Source organism: Diospyros lotus, chromosome 5 (assembly GCF_014633365.1).
Source record: "Diospyros lotus cultivar Yz01 chromosome 5, ASM1463336v1, whole genome shotgun sequence".
NCBI classification, from domain to species: domain Eukaryota; kingdom Viridiplantae; phylum Streptophyta; class Magnoliopsida; order Ericales; family Ebenaceae; genus Diospyros; species Diospyros lotus.
Genome location: NC_068342.1, coordinates 27171515 through 27189193, shown reverse-complemented (window position 1 = coordinate 27189193; position 17679 = coordinate 27171515). Strand labels below are relative to the sequence as shown.

Here is a 17679-nt window from a genome sequence, read left to right as displayed (position 1 = left end):
TTTGGGCTTAATTTAATACTTGGGCTAAATAAAGTATTTGGGCCAAATATTAAATTAAATTAAATATTTGAGCTAAATTAGATTTGGGTCAAATATTAAATAATAAATATTATGTTTGGGCTAAATAAGATTTGGGCTAAATATTAAATATTAATTATTTGGGCTTGAATTAGATTTGGGCCACATATTTATAAATGAATTTGGGCCACTTTAATTTCTAGTTGGACTAGGATTAATGGGCTAGCCCAATCCATGTCCCCTAGGGTTTGGGAAAACCCTAGGAGGTTGCTTCTTTATAAATAGCCCTTTATGGGATGCTCAAATCATGCCTCTTATTTTGTTGGTTTTCAAGAGTTGAAAATCAATTATTTTCCCGTCCATTCATAAGCCTTGTTAGGAGAAGGAGCTAGCACTCCCATTCCGCTCGCCTCGCCAACGGACGCGCGCCGCGTATCACAAGTTAGAGGCCGGACACTTGGACGACTTGAATCTGCAAACGACTTAAAAATCTAAAGGTTAGATTTACTTTATTATGTATGTGATTGTTTGATTTCGACGTTGATCCAATCGCCGGGATCGGGGTAAGGTTCAAAATTTTGAACTACGCTGCTTGCCCCGTAGCGATCTTGCTTTACTTTCAGTGGTATCAGAGCCATCGTCGAAATATTTCAATTCCTTACGTGCGGATTCGGTTATGTTTTTATTTATGAAATAATTAATTAATTATTGCGTTTGTATTTTTGGATTGCAAAATGTTTTTGGGTGAACGGTAAAAGATCGTGTATGACACGAGAAAGGGCGAAACTGGGTTCGGGGTGCATACGGATGCACCGGAAGGCCAAAAAACGAGGCCACGCGGGGCCGCACGTGCTGGGCGCGGGCAGGGGCGGCCCAGCGCGCGCATGGCCCTGGCAGGGTGCGGCCTTGCGTTGCCGCGCGCGCCTTGGGGCTGCCAGGCGCGCCCGCGCGCGCGCGCAGGGCAAGGCCGGGCGGGGGTGCGACCCGCGAACCGCGCGCGGCCAGCGGGTGCGACCCCAGTGGCCCGTGCCTGCCACCCAGCGGCCCTCGCAGCCGCAGCCAGCGCGCCTGGCGCGGCCCATCCGCGGCCCACACGCGCGCCAGGCGTGCCCAGCCCGCGCTAGACGTGGCCCAGGCGCGCCCAATGCTGCCCCAGCCTCGCCCTTTGTTTGTTTGGGCTGCCTAGCCGCCTCCTGGCCCCTCCCGCTCCCTCGGGCTTGGGTTTGACCCTTCCCCGGAGTTCCCGTGAAGCACCCGGGCCGACCCTTCGGTGGCCCAGTGCGTTCCGTAACCTCAGGTGGGGCCCGGCCAAATTGTTTGGCTATTTTTATTATTTTTATTCTATCCATGAGTGTATGACACCTATGGGCCCTGATTAAAAATAGGGCGGGGTTGTTAATTAAATTATTATTAATTATGGGCTGCTAGTGTATGTTTGACATGTATTGGTTGATCCAAGGCCTGTTGAGCCTTGTTAGTTAGACTAATGGATGGAGTCCAAGCCCAACACAATTAAAACAATTTTGCTTTTCCAAAATTATACAAAATTTTCAATTTATTGAAAGAGTTTCATTAAATTAAAATAGATGCGATAATTAATTAACATAATCTAAATGAATCAATTAGATTGATTGCATGGGTGTATGGTATGGATCGAGTCGACTATTTATTTTATGTTGGGAATGAATGCTTGTAAATTTGGTTTTTGAAATAGGGCCTGCGTGTCTTGCCTCTCTTATACTCTGATGTACATTCTCTTCTCATCTCACTCCCCCCGAATGTAACTCGGGGTTTCTGATTCTATGTAATGTATGTAGAATAGAATAGAGTAGCGATAGTTGTAGTTTGTATGAAGAGCAAGAGATGGAGCCAAATTGAAGACAAGATTCGAAGACCAATGATTGATTGAAGAATGTGCTTATGAAGCAAGATGTGATTCTTCACCTAGGTTTGACCCGCTAGCTTCCCTTCTATGGCTCGAGGGGACTAGCCGTAGTTATCCATACCATACACCGGTTTGAGTCGTTTATTATGCATTATTAATTTGATTAATTGCATGTGATGAGACCTAAAAAAAATAAATAATAAATCCCTCATAAATATTAAGCCAACTTGCCTTCCATCATTATGATGCATTAGGTTTCTAGCTGACACTTGATTTGTTGAGTTACTCAAGGTCATGTGTCACCTATGATTCCTATGCTTCATGGGCCATGAGATGTCCCTGAATGATGGGTCCGACTTAACTAGAAAGGTGGGGTTTGTTGAGTCACTCAAGGCCTTATTGAGTATAGAGGCAAAGATTGGGAGTCACATAAGATGTGCTTGACAAGGAGTTGTCAACCCAATGAATCTAGGAGTTGCATGGAGATGCAATTGGTAGCAAGTACCTACCTAATTGATCCTAGCACAATTTGTTGAGTCACTCAAGGTTGTGCGAGGGGAGATGGGATCCTAGCCTGCTAGGAAATCTTCCAACGGGATTTCCCGAGTTATGTCTAGAGGGTGGCAAACTCGTAGAAAATAGTGGGAGCAATCATAAAATGTTACTTCTTGCAATTTATGATTTCGTAATTCAATATGATTATAATAATATCTCTATTCAGTTGTTGATCTAGAATGTCTGGAAACATGTCGATAAGATCAATACTCGAGGGCAATAATACCTTCAACGGACTAATTTCTATGACTGGGAGATCATCTTGAGGATAGTCCTCACGTATAATAAGATTCTTTATGTGATAGAGAACTATCTTCTTACGAAGCCACCAGTTAAGGAAATAGTAGCACATTAGGCCTGGACGATGCACAAGGGTGATATGATCATCGCTTGGTGTATCGTCTTGGCTACCATGACCCCAAAACATAGGTTGCATCATAAGAGTTATGATGCCTATGAGATCATGTATAGGCTCAAGGATCATTTGTTTAGAAGCATGTCATGGAGATGATATGTTTTATCAATAGGTTGCTAGAGCTAAACTTGGGTATGGATGCAGAAACTTACCCCAGACTTGGTGCTACAGTCCCTCCCTAAAAGTTATGGATAAGACTCTTGGAGAGTAGCTGTCCATACTAAGAGAGACCGAGCCTAAAATTGATTATAGGCCAAGGGAAGTGTTCTCTTAGTTGAAGGGCCCAAGACTCACAAGGGCAAGCCCAAGAGTAAGAAAGCCAAAAGGAAGAAGAGTTCTTCCATAACATAATCTGAAAAAGTCCAGAAGACCAAAACCTAAAAGGGTAAATAGGATGCGATCTATTTCCACTATGATAAACTGGGAGGTGTAGAGTAAGAAGAGTTCTACTCAGGGCACTTCAGGTATTTATGTTATTGGAATTAATCAATCTACTTCTGATCAGTCCACATGAGTATTAGATACTTGATCTAATGCTCATATTTACACTTTCGTGTATGGGCTTAGGAGTACGAGGAAATTAATAATAGGAGAAGTGTACCTACACGTGGTAAATGGATCAAAAGTTGTTCCATTAGTTGTAGGGACCTATTTATTGACATTATCCACAGGGCTTGTATTAGATTTACATAACTGTTACTACAATCCTAGTTTGACTAGGAATATAATTTCTAATTCTTGTTTGACAAGGATGGATATTCATTTTTATTTAAAGGATAATAGTTGTTCGTTTTATAAAAATGAGTTGTTTTATGGTAAAGCAACAATATGTAATGGTTTGTATGTCCTTGATGTTGATACTCCTATCAGTAACATAAATACTAAGCGACTTAAATCTGATGATTTAAATAGCACTTATTTATGGCATTGTTGCCTTAAGCCATATAAATGAGACTCGCACATCCAACTTGTATAGAGCTGGATATCTTAACACATTTGATTATGAATCATATGGTGCTTGCAAATCTTGTTTGCTTGGCAAAGTGACTAAGTCTCCTTTTAAAGTAAAAGGAGTGAAGGCCACAAAAGTGCTAGGGTTTGTGCACATTGATGTGTGTGGACCCATGTCCACCCAAGCTAGAGGTGGATATGTCTACTTCATAACCTTTACTGATGATAGATCATGTTTTGGTTATGTGTATCTTATGGGACACAAATCTGAGGCTTTTGAAAAGTTCAAAGAATTCAGATTTGAAGTAGAGAAACAAACTGGGAAAAGTATCAAAGTACTTCGATCAGATCGAGGTAGTGAATGTTTGAATAGTGAGTTTCTAGATCATCTGAAGCAGAATATGATTCTCTCACAATGGACTCCACCTGGAACATCAGAGATGAATGGTGTGTCTAAAGGAGGAATAGGACCTTGTTGGACATGGTCTGGTCCATGATGAGTCGCGCTGAACTCCCTATTTCATTTTGGGGATACGCACTCCTCACTGCGATCTTTGTTTTGAACAGAGTTCCAAGTAAATCAGTTACTCAGACTCCATATAAGATATGGAAAGGAAAGAAGCCAAATTTGTCTTTCCTTAAGATTTAGGTAATTTATGTTAATCGTGTTGACAGTAATAAGCTACAACCCAAATCGATGAGATATCTGTTTGTGGGATATCCAAATGGATATTACTTTTACCACCCATGTGAACAAAAGGTGTTTTGTTGCCAAGCATATGGTATTCCTTGAGAAGGAATTCTTAGATGCTGTGGCTAGTGGGAGGAATGTTAAGCTCGAATAAGATTCGAGGCGAACAACAAACAAATACTCCCCTCTAGGAACCCGAGAAAGATCAGACACAAGAAGTTGTGTCAACTCCCCAACCTTCTACACAAGAACCTCATAGGTCGATGAGGGTTCGTCGCGAGCAAGAGAGATATGGATTTCTCATCTCGGCACATAGAGATGTGCTTCTAGCTAAGAACGATGAGGCAATGTCTGACATTGACTCTGGGTTATGACAGATGGATGACAAAACAACTTTCCTTAAAGGAAAGCTGGTCGAGGATGTGTATATGACACAGCTGTTGGAAATGTATGCCCTAAAGACACGTTTTGTTTAATTTATGGTAATGATGTTTCTTTTATTCAGTTTATGGCACATATATTATTTGTATTTAATTGTTGGAAAGGTGTCCATGCTATTAAGTAAGTGATTCATGTGATGGGTCGTTCTTCACAGTTAGGCATGAATCATGGGTACTTAATAAGTAAGAAAATATTACTCTTGATCTTTTGATAGAACTGGGCATTCTATCAGGATAAGATCATTGTGCAATAGATCCTAATGGAGGATGGCTTGCCTTAGCCAGTAAACAGTCCGTTTACTCTAATTGTACAAGCGCATTTGGAATGCGTAGAGTGGACCTGTGATAGAAGCTAATGACAAAGTACTAATTATCATGGAGCTAGTCTATCACTGCTACTACGTGGACGAGTACTCTAATACTTGAGTATTAGTTGGTAGTCTAGTGAACCTAGAGCTATATTCTTAGATTCATTGTAGGTGAGGTCTATCAAAGATCAATATCCTTTTGAGTTGGGAGTATGGTTTCTAATTAGCTAAGACAGACTAATACAAGATAGTTTCTGTGATTCACCCCCTTGTGATTGTCCAAGAATAATCGAATAATCCAGGGCCCTGGGAACGTGACTTAAGAGTGTGTGCTTCTGGGTAGCTCCCAGTGATAAGCAAGTACATCCGAGTAGTCACGGATTATTGGACTAGTGATCTAAGGATGGTAGAAGTCATTTAGAAAGGTGTTAGTACATTATTGTCTTCTAAATGATGGGTGTTACGCAGAAGGGTATTTTTGTCATTACACTAGTAGGTCAAAGACATGGCATATGCAAAATTATTCGTGGGGTCAGTGTTACCATATGGTGATATTTGGAACACTTAGAATGACAAAATATAGCTACTAGGTAGCAGGGATATTTTGGTCATTTTAGTAGCCGTGAATAATTTGTCTTTTGGTCCCCGGGGTAGCTCGATGTAACTCATGTATTTTTAATACATTTGGCTTGTTGGATGAATTACATTGAGAGAGAATTATTTTATTCAGAATGGTCCATAATTAATTGGACTAGAATAAAATAATAGTGATTAGTGATCAATTTTGTAAAAATTTTATTATAATTTCACCCTTATTTTGATCTTAAAATGGTTTAAATTGAATATTATTATGCATTTTGAAATTTTGTGCATGTTTAAAAATATTAATATAAAAATATATAAAATATAAAAAAATTAAATATAATATATATAATAATATAATATATATATATATAATAATATAAATATGGAAAGCCCAGGCCCAAGCCCAACACATGGAAAGCCCAGGCCCAAGCCTAACACAAGGAAGGCCCAAGCCCAAGCCCAACACAAGGAAGGCCCAAGCCCAAGCCCAAAACAAGGAAGGCCCAAGCCCAACACAAGGAAGGCCCAAGCCCAAAAATATGAAAAGCCCAAGTCCCACAAATTGATGACATCATCGCTTACATCATGGGTTGGAGTGACATCATTGCTTACATCATGAGTTGGAATGACATCATCGCTTACATCATGTGTTAGATATTTTATTTATCTTTGTATTTTTAAATTAGTTATTTTATTTTTCTTTAGATATTTTGTATTATTAAATTATATAATTGAGTGGTCTCTATTGCATCTTTTACCCTATAAATAGAGCACTTAGGGTGCATTTGTAACCATTCAATTTTCCTATAATGAAAGTATAGTTATGTTCTTGAAATTTCTCTCTCAAAATTTTCACTTTAGTTTCAATATGATTTCGTTCTTAGAATTTCTCTCTTAAATCTTCAACCTTTGTTTCCATATAGTTGTATTATGTTATTCATATTATCTTTTTATTATATACGGCCTATATGGTCGGTTGAATATTGTCTTTAAATATTGTCTTTTCATTATATACCGCCTATATGGTCGGTTAAAAAATAGTCTTTCAATTCTTGTCTTTTCATTATATACCGCCTATATGGTCGGTTAAAAAATAGTCTTTCAATTCTTGTCTTTTCATTATATACCGCCTATATGGTCGGTTAAAAAATAGTCTTTCAATTCTTGTCTTTTCATTATATACCGCCTATATGGTCGGTTAAAAAATAGTCTTTCAATTCTTGTCTTTTCATTATAAACCGCCTATATGGTCGGTTAAAAAATAGTCTTTCAATTCTTGTCTTTTCATTATAAACCGCCTATATGGTCGGTTAAAAAATAGTCTTTCAATTCTTGTCTTTTCATTATAAACCGCCTATATGGTCGGTTAAAAAAATAGTCTTTTAAATACTGTCTTTTAATTCCCGTCATTTAAATTCCTGCCAATTTATTTTAAAAATGAAGATGAGTAGCTAAATCCGATCTTGGGTTAAGGCAAGGACGGTGTCCAACGCCAATGATTCCCAAAGAAAGCTGCGCTTCAATTGTGTAATATTAATCTGATTTAATTTGAGCAGTGTGCGTATAGTGTATCTTTGAGTTTGGATTGGAGCATAAGCCTAACTTAGAGTTTCCATGCCACGTATGGAGATTGCTAGACCTGGAAATGTTTTCATACCCAAGCCCAAATGATTAATCTGTACCTATAAATTCTATCTGTGGGATATAATTCAATTTATGATAATTGCTTGACTTAGAATTTCCATGCCATGTATGGAGATTGCTTAAACAAGAATTATCATTATCTTGAACTAAAATTACTCATAGATCTGCAAAACTTAATTCAGATGAATATTATTGATCTTTTCTATTAAGTTGGGAATTAATTGGTTTTGACACTGAAATTGTCTTGACCCAAGCTACTTAAACTCATTGTTAATTTAGTTTTAATCATTTCCTTTAGATTATCTTAATCACCTCTTAAAATCAAATATTCAGTGATTTCTGTTTTCATCCAAAATAATCTCCCTGTGAACCGACTCGGACTCACCGAATTATAAATTTAAAATTGTACTACATGCACACTTGCACACTGGCGAGTATAATCGCCCTATACCTTCTTTAACAAAAGGATTAATGTTTGATAAATTTGGTTGTTGTTTTGATAAATAAATGTGCAGGGTAGCGTAGCAGTCAGTTTTTGGCGCCGTTGCCGGGGAGATTAATTGGTAACTTAGTGTGTTATTTTTGTTGTTTTACTACTTTTAAAAAAAAACAAAAAAAATAATAAATATTTTAAAGATAAAGAAAAAAAATCTATATACTTAAAAAAAAAAAAACTTGTTAGGTAACTTTTAGTTACTAAACAGTGTATGAGACTTAGATCAGGTAGAGTGCTAGAACAAGAAGTCCATTCACAATCTCTAATGTCTCAACAAAATGATAACATGTCTGCTCAAGGGGGTGATCATGTTGATCAAGATCCCTTGGGAGCTGAAATGCTTCGACCTCTCAGGGACTATTTGCACCCTCCGAGGCAAACTACTCCCTCTTGCATTGTACTTCCAGTTAACCATCATAGATTCAACTTTAAACCGGGTACCATTCAGATGTTACCTACTTTTCATGGTATGGATTTGGAAAATCCGTACACTCACATGAGAGAATTTGAAGAGGTCTGCGGCACTTGTGTCGATCAGAATGTCAATGAGGATACTGTGAGGCTAAAATTGTTCCCATTTTCATTAAAAGACAAAGCTAAAATGTGGTTAAACACATTAGAGTCGAGATCAATAGGAACATGGAGAGAAATGCAAACTAAATTTTTAAAGAAATATTTTCCGGCCAATAGGACAGCATCCCTTCAAAGACAAATGATGAACTTTGCTTGTAAACCCACCGAGTCATTTGCTCAAGCTTGGGATCGTTTCAAAGATCTACTTCTTACTTGCCCACATCATGCTTTTGAGCAGTGGCGGGTGGTTAGTTTTTTTCATGATGCCTTAACCCCTAACCTTAAGATGTTAGTGTCGACCATGTGCAATGGTGAATTTTATGAGAAGACACCTGAAGAAGCTTTTCACTTTTTCGACACTTTAGCTGAGAATACTAGGAATTGGGAGGTAAGTCCATTGTCTTTGGAAGACTCAAGAGAGCATGTCAGTCCACAACCTCGAGGAAAATTTCAAATAAGTGAAAGTGATAACATCAATGCCCGGTTAACAGCATTAACAAAGAAGATGGAAGAATTAGAGTTAAAAAAAACCAAGGCCGTCCATGAGGTGGAAGTCCTTTGCGTGGTTTGTGAGACGAATGGCCATATGACAGAAGATTGTCCTACCATTCCTGCTTTTAAAGAGGTCCTCTATGGCCAAGCATCTGGAGTACAACCACGTCAGACAGAGGGTAGGCCTTATCAGAATCAGAATCAGAGTGGGAACTACTTAGGGTACAATCTTAATTCCAATACATACCACCCCAACTCTCGTAATCACCCTAATTTTTCATGGAGAAATGATTCTGCCGCCCAACCCCATGCACCATTCCCCTCACAGCCACAGTCTTACCAACCAAACCAAGGGTCATCTGGTGCATATCAACCTCCTCATAAGAGATCTCTAGAGGACACCCTACAACAATTCATGCAAGGTCAAATAGGAACTAATACCCAAGTTTCAAGAACAAACAAATAGGGCTCTAGAAGACATGAGAAGTCAGCTAACTAAGTTGACTCAGACCTTGAGTGTTAGAGAACCAGGAAAGTTTCCCTCACAACCAAGTCCGAACCCCGTAGGTCAAGCCCATAGAGCCGAAGGGTCTTCTAGTGAGAATCATGAACAAGTCCAGTCTGTCACTGTCCTTAGGAGTGGGAAAGTAATTGAGAAACCTAAGGACCCTAGGACAATGTGGCCTACCATTAGTAAAAAAGACCAAGGGCATGATGAAATGAATGATGAGGAAGTGAATGAAGGAAGTAAAGAGGGTAAAAAGAAAGCTGAGAAGGAAGAAAGAGAGCAAGAGAGAAAGCAAAAGAAAAAAGGGAAGAGTGTTGAAGAGAGATCCAAATTTGAACCTCGACCACCCTTTCCTCAAAAATTAACCCAATCAAAAAGAGATAAAACAAATGCAGACATATACGAAGTATTCAAACAAGTAAGGATAAACATTCCTTTATTGGATGCAATTAAGCAAACACCTTCGTATGCTAAGTTTTTGAAGGATCTCTGTACAGTCAAAAGAAAAATCAATGTGCGGGAAAAAGCATTCTTAACAGAACAAGTAAGTGCTATCCTTCAATTTAAGACCCCTCCAAAGTACAAGGACCCAGGATGTCCTACCATTGCTTGCATAATTGGAAGCCAAAAAGTCGACCAAGCACTTCTTGACCTAGGGGCTAGTGTCAATCTGTTGCCTTTCAGTGTCTATCAGCAACTAGGGTTAGGAGAACTCAAGCCCACTAGGGTCACTCTTCAATTGGCTGACCGATCAGTAAAAGTTCCTCGTGGGATTGTGGAGGATGTCCTAATCCAAGTGGACAAATTCTATTTCCCAGTGGACTTTATTGTCTTAGATACCCAGCCCCACCAGGGTCCTCAGTCACCTATTCCCGTTATCCTAGGGAGACCATTCCTTGCTACTTCGAATGCAATCATCAATTGTAGGAATGGGATCATGAAACTATCATTTGGGAATATGACGGTGGAGATGAATGTTTTCAAGGTAACTAAGCAACCAAATGACGAAATGGAATTGGAGGAAGTAGATTTAATCCAGACCTTAAGTGAAGAATACTTTGAGGAGGCTCTTTATGAGCAGGTTATTTATAAATTAGAGAAGCAAACTTCGAAAGGGATAGAGCCTGACGTTGAGTCAGCCAGGGTGATCACACAACTGATGCTTGGCCTAGAGCCATTGAAATTACCTGGGAATGAAACCACACCATCTTTGGTTCGTCCACCCCAACTTGAGAGAAAACCATTGCCGAATCACCTTAAGTACGCATTCTTAGGTGAAAGGGAGTCTTTGCCAGTAGTGATTTCATCAAGCCTAGAATTGCATCAAGAGGAAGCATTACTAGATCTCCTCAGAATGCACAAAAAAGCTATAGGATGGTCTATCTCTGACCTACATGGCATTAGCCCCCTCACCTGCACCCATAGGATATTCTTAGAGGAAAATGCGAAACCTGTAAGGCAAATGCAAAGGCGTTTGAACCCGAACATGAAAGAAGTTGTCCGGGGAGAGGTTCTTAAACTGTTAGATGCAGGTATCATCTACCCCATCTCAGATTCCAAATGGGTCAGTCCGACTCAAGTTGTACCTAAGAAGTCAGGAGTCACTGTGATAGCAAATGAGAACAATGAGCTCATCCCTACGCGCATCCAGACTGGATGGCGTATGTGCATTGATTATAGGAAGCTCAACTCTGTGACAAGGAAGGATCATTTTCCGCTTCCATTTCTAGATCAAGTCTTAGAGAGAATAGCGGGACATGCCTTCTACTGCTTCTTGGATGGGTACTCTGGGTATAATCAAATAGAAATTGCGTTAGAGGATCAGGAGAAGACCACATTCACTTGTCCATTTGGGACATTTGCTTACAGACGAATGCCATTCGGTCTATGCAATGCCCCTGCAACATTTCAAAGATGCGTGATGAGCATTTTTAGTGAATTGGTAGAGAATGTGGTGGAAGTTTTCATGGATGACTTCTCAGTGTATGGAGATAGCTTTAATAGTTGTCTGAAAAATTTAGAAAGAGTCTTAGAGAGGTGCAAGGAAACGCATTTAGTGCTAAATTGGGAGAAGTGCCACTTCATGGTCACTCAAGGAAGTGTCTTAGGACACATTGTTTCTTCTAAGGGTATTGAGGTCGATCAGTTTAAGGTTGAATTAATTCAAAAATTACCCGCCCCAAAGAATGTGAGGGATGTTAGGTCTTTTCTTGGCCATGCTGGTTTTTATAGGCGCTTTATTGCTTCATTCAGTACCATAGCCAAACCTTTATGTCGCCTTTTAGTCCTAGACATGCCCTTTGAGTGGACCAGTAAGTGTCAAGCTGCTTTTGAGAAATTAAAAAACTCACTTGTTTCTGCACCTATCATTCAGTCCCCTGATTGGTCCCTACCATTTGAGCTGATGTGTGACGCCAGTGATTATGCGATAGGAGCCGTGTTAGGTCAGAGGAAAGACAAGAAACCTTATGTGATATATTACGCTAGCAAAACTCTTAATGAGGCTCAAAAGAACTACACCACGACAGAGAAAGAGTTGCTAGCAGTTGTCTACGCCCTAGACAAATTCCGGTCTTACCTCGTGGGGTCACTGGTGATTGTTTTTACTGACCATGCTGCTCTTAAATATTTATTAACAAAGCAAGATGCAAAACCCCGTCTCCTTAGATGGATCTTATTGTTACAAGAATTCCATATCGAGATCAGAGACAAAAAAGGGGTAGAAAATGTGGTAGCCGATCACTTGTCTCGTCTACCATGCCAAAATCTTAATCAATTTGAAAACCCAATCCAAGATTCCTTTCCTGACGAACAATTGTTTCAAACAAACACTCAAACTGAACCACTCACCTTTCCATGGTACGCTGATATAGCAAATTATCTAGTCACTAGACAGATCCCAGATTATTGGTCCAAACTAGATAAAGAAAAATTTTTTAGGAAGGTGGTGACATTTTTCTGGGATGACCCGTATCTGTTCAAATATTGTCCTGACCAAATCATTCGTAGATGCATCCCTAATCATGAACAACAAAGTGTCATAATTTTTTGTCACACTCTTGCTTGTGGAGGCCATTTTTCCATCAAGAAAACAGTTGCAAAAATTCTACAAAGTGGATTTTATTGGCCAACATTATTTAAGGATGTGTACAGATTTTGTTCAAGTTGTGATCGATGTCAAAAACTAGGCAGTCTATCCAAGAGAAACATGATGCCATTACAACCAATCCAGGTGTTAGAAGTCTTTGACTGCTGGGGTATAGACTTTATGGGTCCATTTGTTAGTTCGTTTGGGCATGAGTATATCTTACTTGCTGTTGACTATGTGTCCAAATGGGTTGAGGCAATCCCGACAAGGAGCAATGACCATAGGATTGTGGTGAAATTTTTAAGGGAAAACATTTTTAGTCGGTTTGGGATGCCACGAGCGATCATTAGTGATGGGGGTTCCCATTTTTGTAACAAGGTCGTGGCAGGTCTCATGAAAAAATATGGTGTGTTGCACAAGATTTCCACGCCGTACCATCCCCAAACCAGTGGTCAGGCTGAGCTAGCTAATAGGGAGATTAAACATATCTTAGAAAAGACCGTTGCCACCAATCGCAAAGATTGGTCTTTGAGATTAGTAGACGCTCTTTGGGCATATAGGACTGCATATAAAACGATCTTGGGAATGTCTCCATATAGATTAGTGTATGGTAAACCTTGTCATCTTCCTGTGGAAATTGAACATAGAGCATATTGGGCAATTCAAAGAATCAACAAAAGTTTGACCGAAGCAGGCTTCTCTAGGAAGCTCCAATTAAATGAGCTTGATGAAATAAGAAAAGATGCATTTGAAAATGCACGACTGGCTAAGCTTCGCATGAAAGAGTTGCATGACCGACGCATCATTAGGAAAAGCTTTCATGTCGGGCAACAGGTACTTTTGTATGATTCTCGATTGCATTTATTCCCAGGAAAATTAAAATCAAGATGGGTTGGCCCCTTCATAATCAAGTCCATCTCGGAATATGGGGCTTTCGAAATTGAAAATCAAGAGTCAGGGCAATGCCTTAAGGTCAATGGTCATAGGTTGAAACCTTATCAGTATAGTTATGAGGAAGACGAAGGAAGTGTGGATTTAGGGGATCCACCATTAAATGAGTAAAAGAGGTTTCGTATCGTCTGGGAATCTGACGTTAAAAGACCACCTTTCCATTTAGGTTAAATGGATGTCTTTAGGTCCAGGACATTAATAACAACCCCTGTAGCTATTCAGGGTGAAGAAAACATCACATATTCATGCATCGATGACCGCCAGGTATGTCTATCCTCTATCTTTTCTATTATTGTCGATTGAGGACAATACGCAATTCAAGTTGGGGGGTAAGGTGGGAATTGTTGTTTTGTGTGGTATATGTGATTTTGATTTTATGAGGCCCCTTCAAAAAAAAATTATTAAAAAATATATAATAAAATAAAAACTTTATTTTCTTAATATATATATATATAAAAATATAAGAAGGAGACAAACTCAACGCCGATGACAACTATTTATTTATTTTTTGGGCAGAGCAATCACACTGCCCTATAAAGGAAACGACACACTTCCCTATAAAGGAAAAGGAGACGCGGAACGTTGAAAAGAAACACCGAACGTTGAAAAAGGAGACGCCAGACGTGACCCTGCACTTGTGGCACGTCTCGAGCCAAGTGTAGTTGTTGGAATGGTGACTTCCACAGCCCTATAAGAGACCCCGTATCTGCATGAGGCAAGCCACACTTCTTTGAGCTCAGTCTTCTCTCATTTGTGTTATTCTCCGATCAGGTACTCTCGTTCCTTTTGTAAGGTTCATTATTTTGTTTTACTTTTCTTTTACTATAGTTCTGTTTTAAAAAAAAATGAATCTTCAGCTCTTGAAAATTCGTAAGTACTATCCATCTCTCCCACAAAATGATTTAAAAAAGATTTATGCCACTAGGTGTGAAAGACTTCGGATGTTGATGTATAAAAATATCCCTGAGGATATTCGCTGGTTAATTGAAGCAAAAGTTCGATTTCTTGGCGAAACCTCACCTAGTTTTAAGCATTTTCCAGGATTGGGAAAGAGTAGTTTTTCGAAAAAAAGAAGAGCGAAAAGATTAAATGGTTGTCACAAATGTGCTCGATGGACTTGTAACACACGATGTAAATCTGTGGGGTTTACTTCCATAAATCGAGATGATAAAATTTGTTTCATAAAGGATGGGCTGAGTAAGGAGTCTTTGGATGATATCCGATTGACTCTTGAGACGCATCCGTGTGGAATAGTGCAACGAGAAATTCTTGCTTTATGGACCCAGTTTAGAAGTGACCACCAACGCTATAGTCTTGGGAATCTGACTATAATTGACCCTGTTTGCCAATCTATAAGAAAATTGGATGGGAAGCCTATCCCCGCTTCATAGAAGGTGTTTAAGCCGTTTCTGGACGTAAAACCAGAGGAAGATGTGAGCCACAATCACAACTACTTGTATATACGCATGATTTTTGTTTATGTTTATTTATTGTTGAATTTCTATGTAGTTACTTTTGATTGCCAAACCTCTTTAACCAGTTCTACTTTCAGGGCATACATAAAGAACTAACATAAATGGAAGGCCAGCCAGTTCGTCGAATCAATACCATATGTGTACTATGTGGCTCTCAACCTGGGAGCGATATTTGTTACACACTTGCAGCAAGCGAACTTGGCATAAAATTGGGAGAGAGAAAAATTAATTTGGTCTATGGAGGGGGAAGTCGTGGATTGAATGGATGTGTTTCACAGGCTGCACATCTTGGGCAATCATATGTGGTAGGTATTATGCCAATCCCTTTGGCTGATCCACAGATTTCCGGGTACACACGAGGTCAACTTATAAGAACGACTTCTATGTCTGAGCGCATGGCTTGTAAGATTTATCAGTCAGACGCCTTCATTGCTTTGCCAGGAGGTTTTGGTACACTTGAAGAAATCTTTTGTATAATCTCCTGGGCCAAGAGCAATCTCCATACCAAACCCATTGGACTTTTAAATATTAACCATTTTTTTGATGGGTTGCTCTCTTTTCTTGATCAGGCTGTGGAACAAAAGTTCATTTCTCTTTCTGCAAGAAATATTCTCATTTCCGCATCCACCATTGAGGAGCTACTAGATAAATTACACACTTATGTTCCACAGCATGATCCTTACGAGCCTCAGATAGACTGGTCTAAGGTAATTGGAAGCAAGCGCAAAAGGGGTCCGATTAATTTAGATTTATCCCTCTAAGGAGAGCAAGTCTATGATAACATGGCTGAGTAAGGAGTACTTTTCTGTACTCTTGAGACGCATCTGTTTATTTTGACTTGCATGAATTTTTTTTATGTTTTGTTTTAAAAAATTATGGAATGTTGTTAGGCAAGTCTATGATAAGATGGCTGAGTAAGGAGTATTTTTTGTACTCTTGAGACGCATCTCTTTATTATATGACTTGCATGAATTTTTCTTATTTTGATGTGAAAAAGAAAAAAAAATATAAAAAATATATGTAGGGTATTCTCACTTGTTTGTTGAAGATTTAGCAGTTCACAGTAAACTTACAGACTCGTGGAGTTACAGGTATTCCTAACAAACCCTATTTTATTACTGCAATTCAAGTTGGAGGGAGTAAGGTATATTTATGAACTATCTAGTCCATGTTTAACTGTGAATTTGTAACTGCATGCTTGTAATTTTATGTGAATTATTTACTTTTATCTACTCCTATTAAAAATCAAAAAATTGTGCGTGCTTTAAATAATGCTATCCCTAAAGCTTTGGAGTTATAAACTGACAGCCAGTTGAATTTGCAGTATGAATCATGAATGCATTAATTTCTTATTTGAAACCGTAGATATGTGGGATTAGAATAAGTGATTTGCATGCATCGGGTGTTCAATAATTAGAAATTGGTTTATCGGTCATAAAGTCAAAGGCAATGGTAATTAGCACACTGCATGATCCCTTAACAGAAGTGGAGACTATTACCCGAGTGAGTGTTTGAGCCTAATGATCATTAATTCTGAGTGAAATAACACTTATTCTAAATGCGTTTTATTGTTGATCTCATATTTTCAATAGCTTCAAAACATCAATTTGCTTTGAATGTCTAGTATGATGGCGGATGAATTTGGCTGATTTCAAACTCTGAATTAGTTGACTGAGTAACATCGTTTTATAGAAGCATGATAGGGGATCAATTTCTTTCAATTTGGACCTATTAACCTTTTTCTTTCTTCACATTAACCCCCTTGCTAGCCCATTTGAGCTGTTCTTAGCATAATTCCTTTCATTACCCTCGTCTAACCTAGAACCATATGAAGTTTATCCAACCTGGTGTGTTTTTAGGAATCAGTCTATCTCGGTACTTTCATATTAAAAAAAAAAAAAAAAAAAGAGAAAGAAAAGAAAAAAAAAAGAAAAAAAGAAAAAATGGAAGTTCTCTTAGCTTTTCAGCACGAGTGTTTCAAAATAAATGCTGAAGAAAAAAAATATATGTTTAATTTGATATTAGTGTCAAAAAAAAAAAAAAAAAATCCCAACACACCCTTTGCAAACTTTACCCTTTTCTTTGACAACCCGTATTAACCTCATAGCCCCATTACAACCCAGTCTGGTCCCTCTTGATGCTATAAATCATGTGATCTTAGGATTCGAGTTCAGAGTAAAGAATTCTGTTTAAATTCAAAAGTTATTTATCTATGGCATTATTCCAGTCATGAAGCTATGTTAAATTCCCTATTCTTTCATGAAAATACGTTCTTTGTATTTGGGACGACACCGAGTTTGAACTTGTTTTACATTTACTCTTAAAACGGTGGCTCCCTTGTGTGTACACCCAAGGAATCATTTTTTTTATTTGAGGGAAAATCCATAGTAAGGTTTGAAGTCGAAACTTCGAGGGAATAAAGTAGAATAATGATCATCCTAATTGCCATTCCTAAGATTGTATAACCTTTGACCGAAATCTAATTTAGAATATTCGACTGTATGACAGATGGCTTGTTCTGTTCTATGTATTTCCGTTTAGAATTTGAAATTTTTATATTCATGTGATTATTGTGAATAAATCTGGCCAGTGTAAAGTTTAATT

The 17679-nt window shown here is 38.7% G+C and overlaps 1 protein-coding gene across 1 annotated transcript; it reads left to right on the top strand.

Annotated features, from left to right (window-relative positions):
* The first annotated feature begins 8274 nt into the window (after positions 1–8274).
* LOC127802176 (uncharacterized) lies at positions 8275–15697 on the top strand. The gene is given in 8 exon segments (XM_052337881.1): positions 8275–9232; positions 9275–9516; positions 9518–9732; positions 9985–10105; positions 11000–12587; positions 13092–13621; positions 14476–14611; positions 14747–15697. Coding segments are annotated over 8 exon segments (4035 nt in total). The 3' UTR covers positions 14992–15697.
* The last annotated feature ends 1982 nt before the right edge of the window (positions 15698–17679 follow it).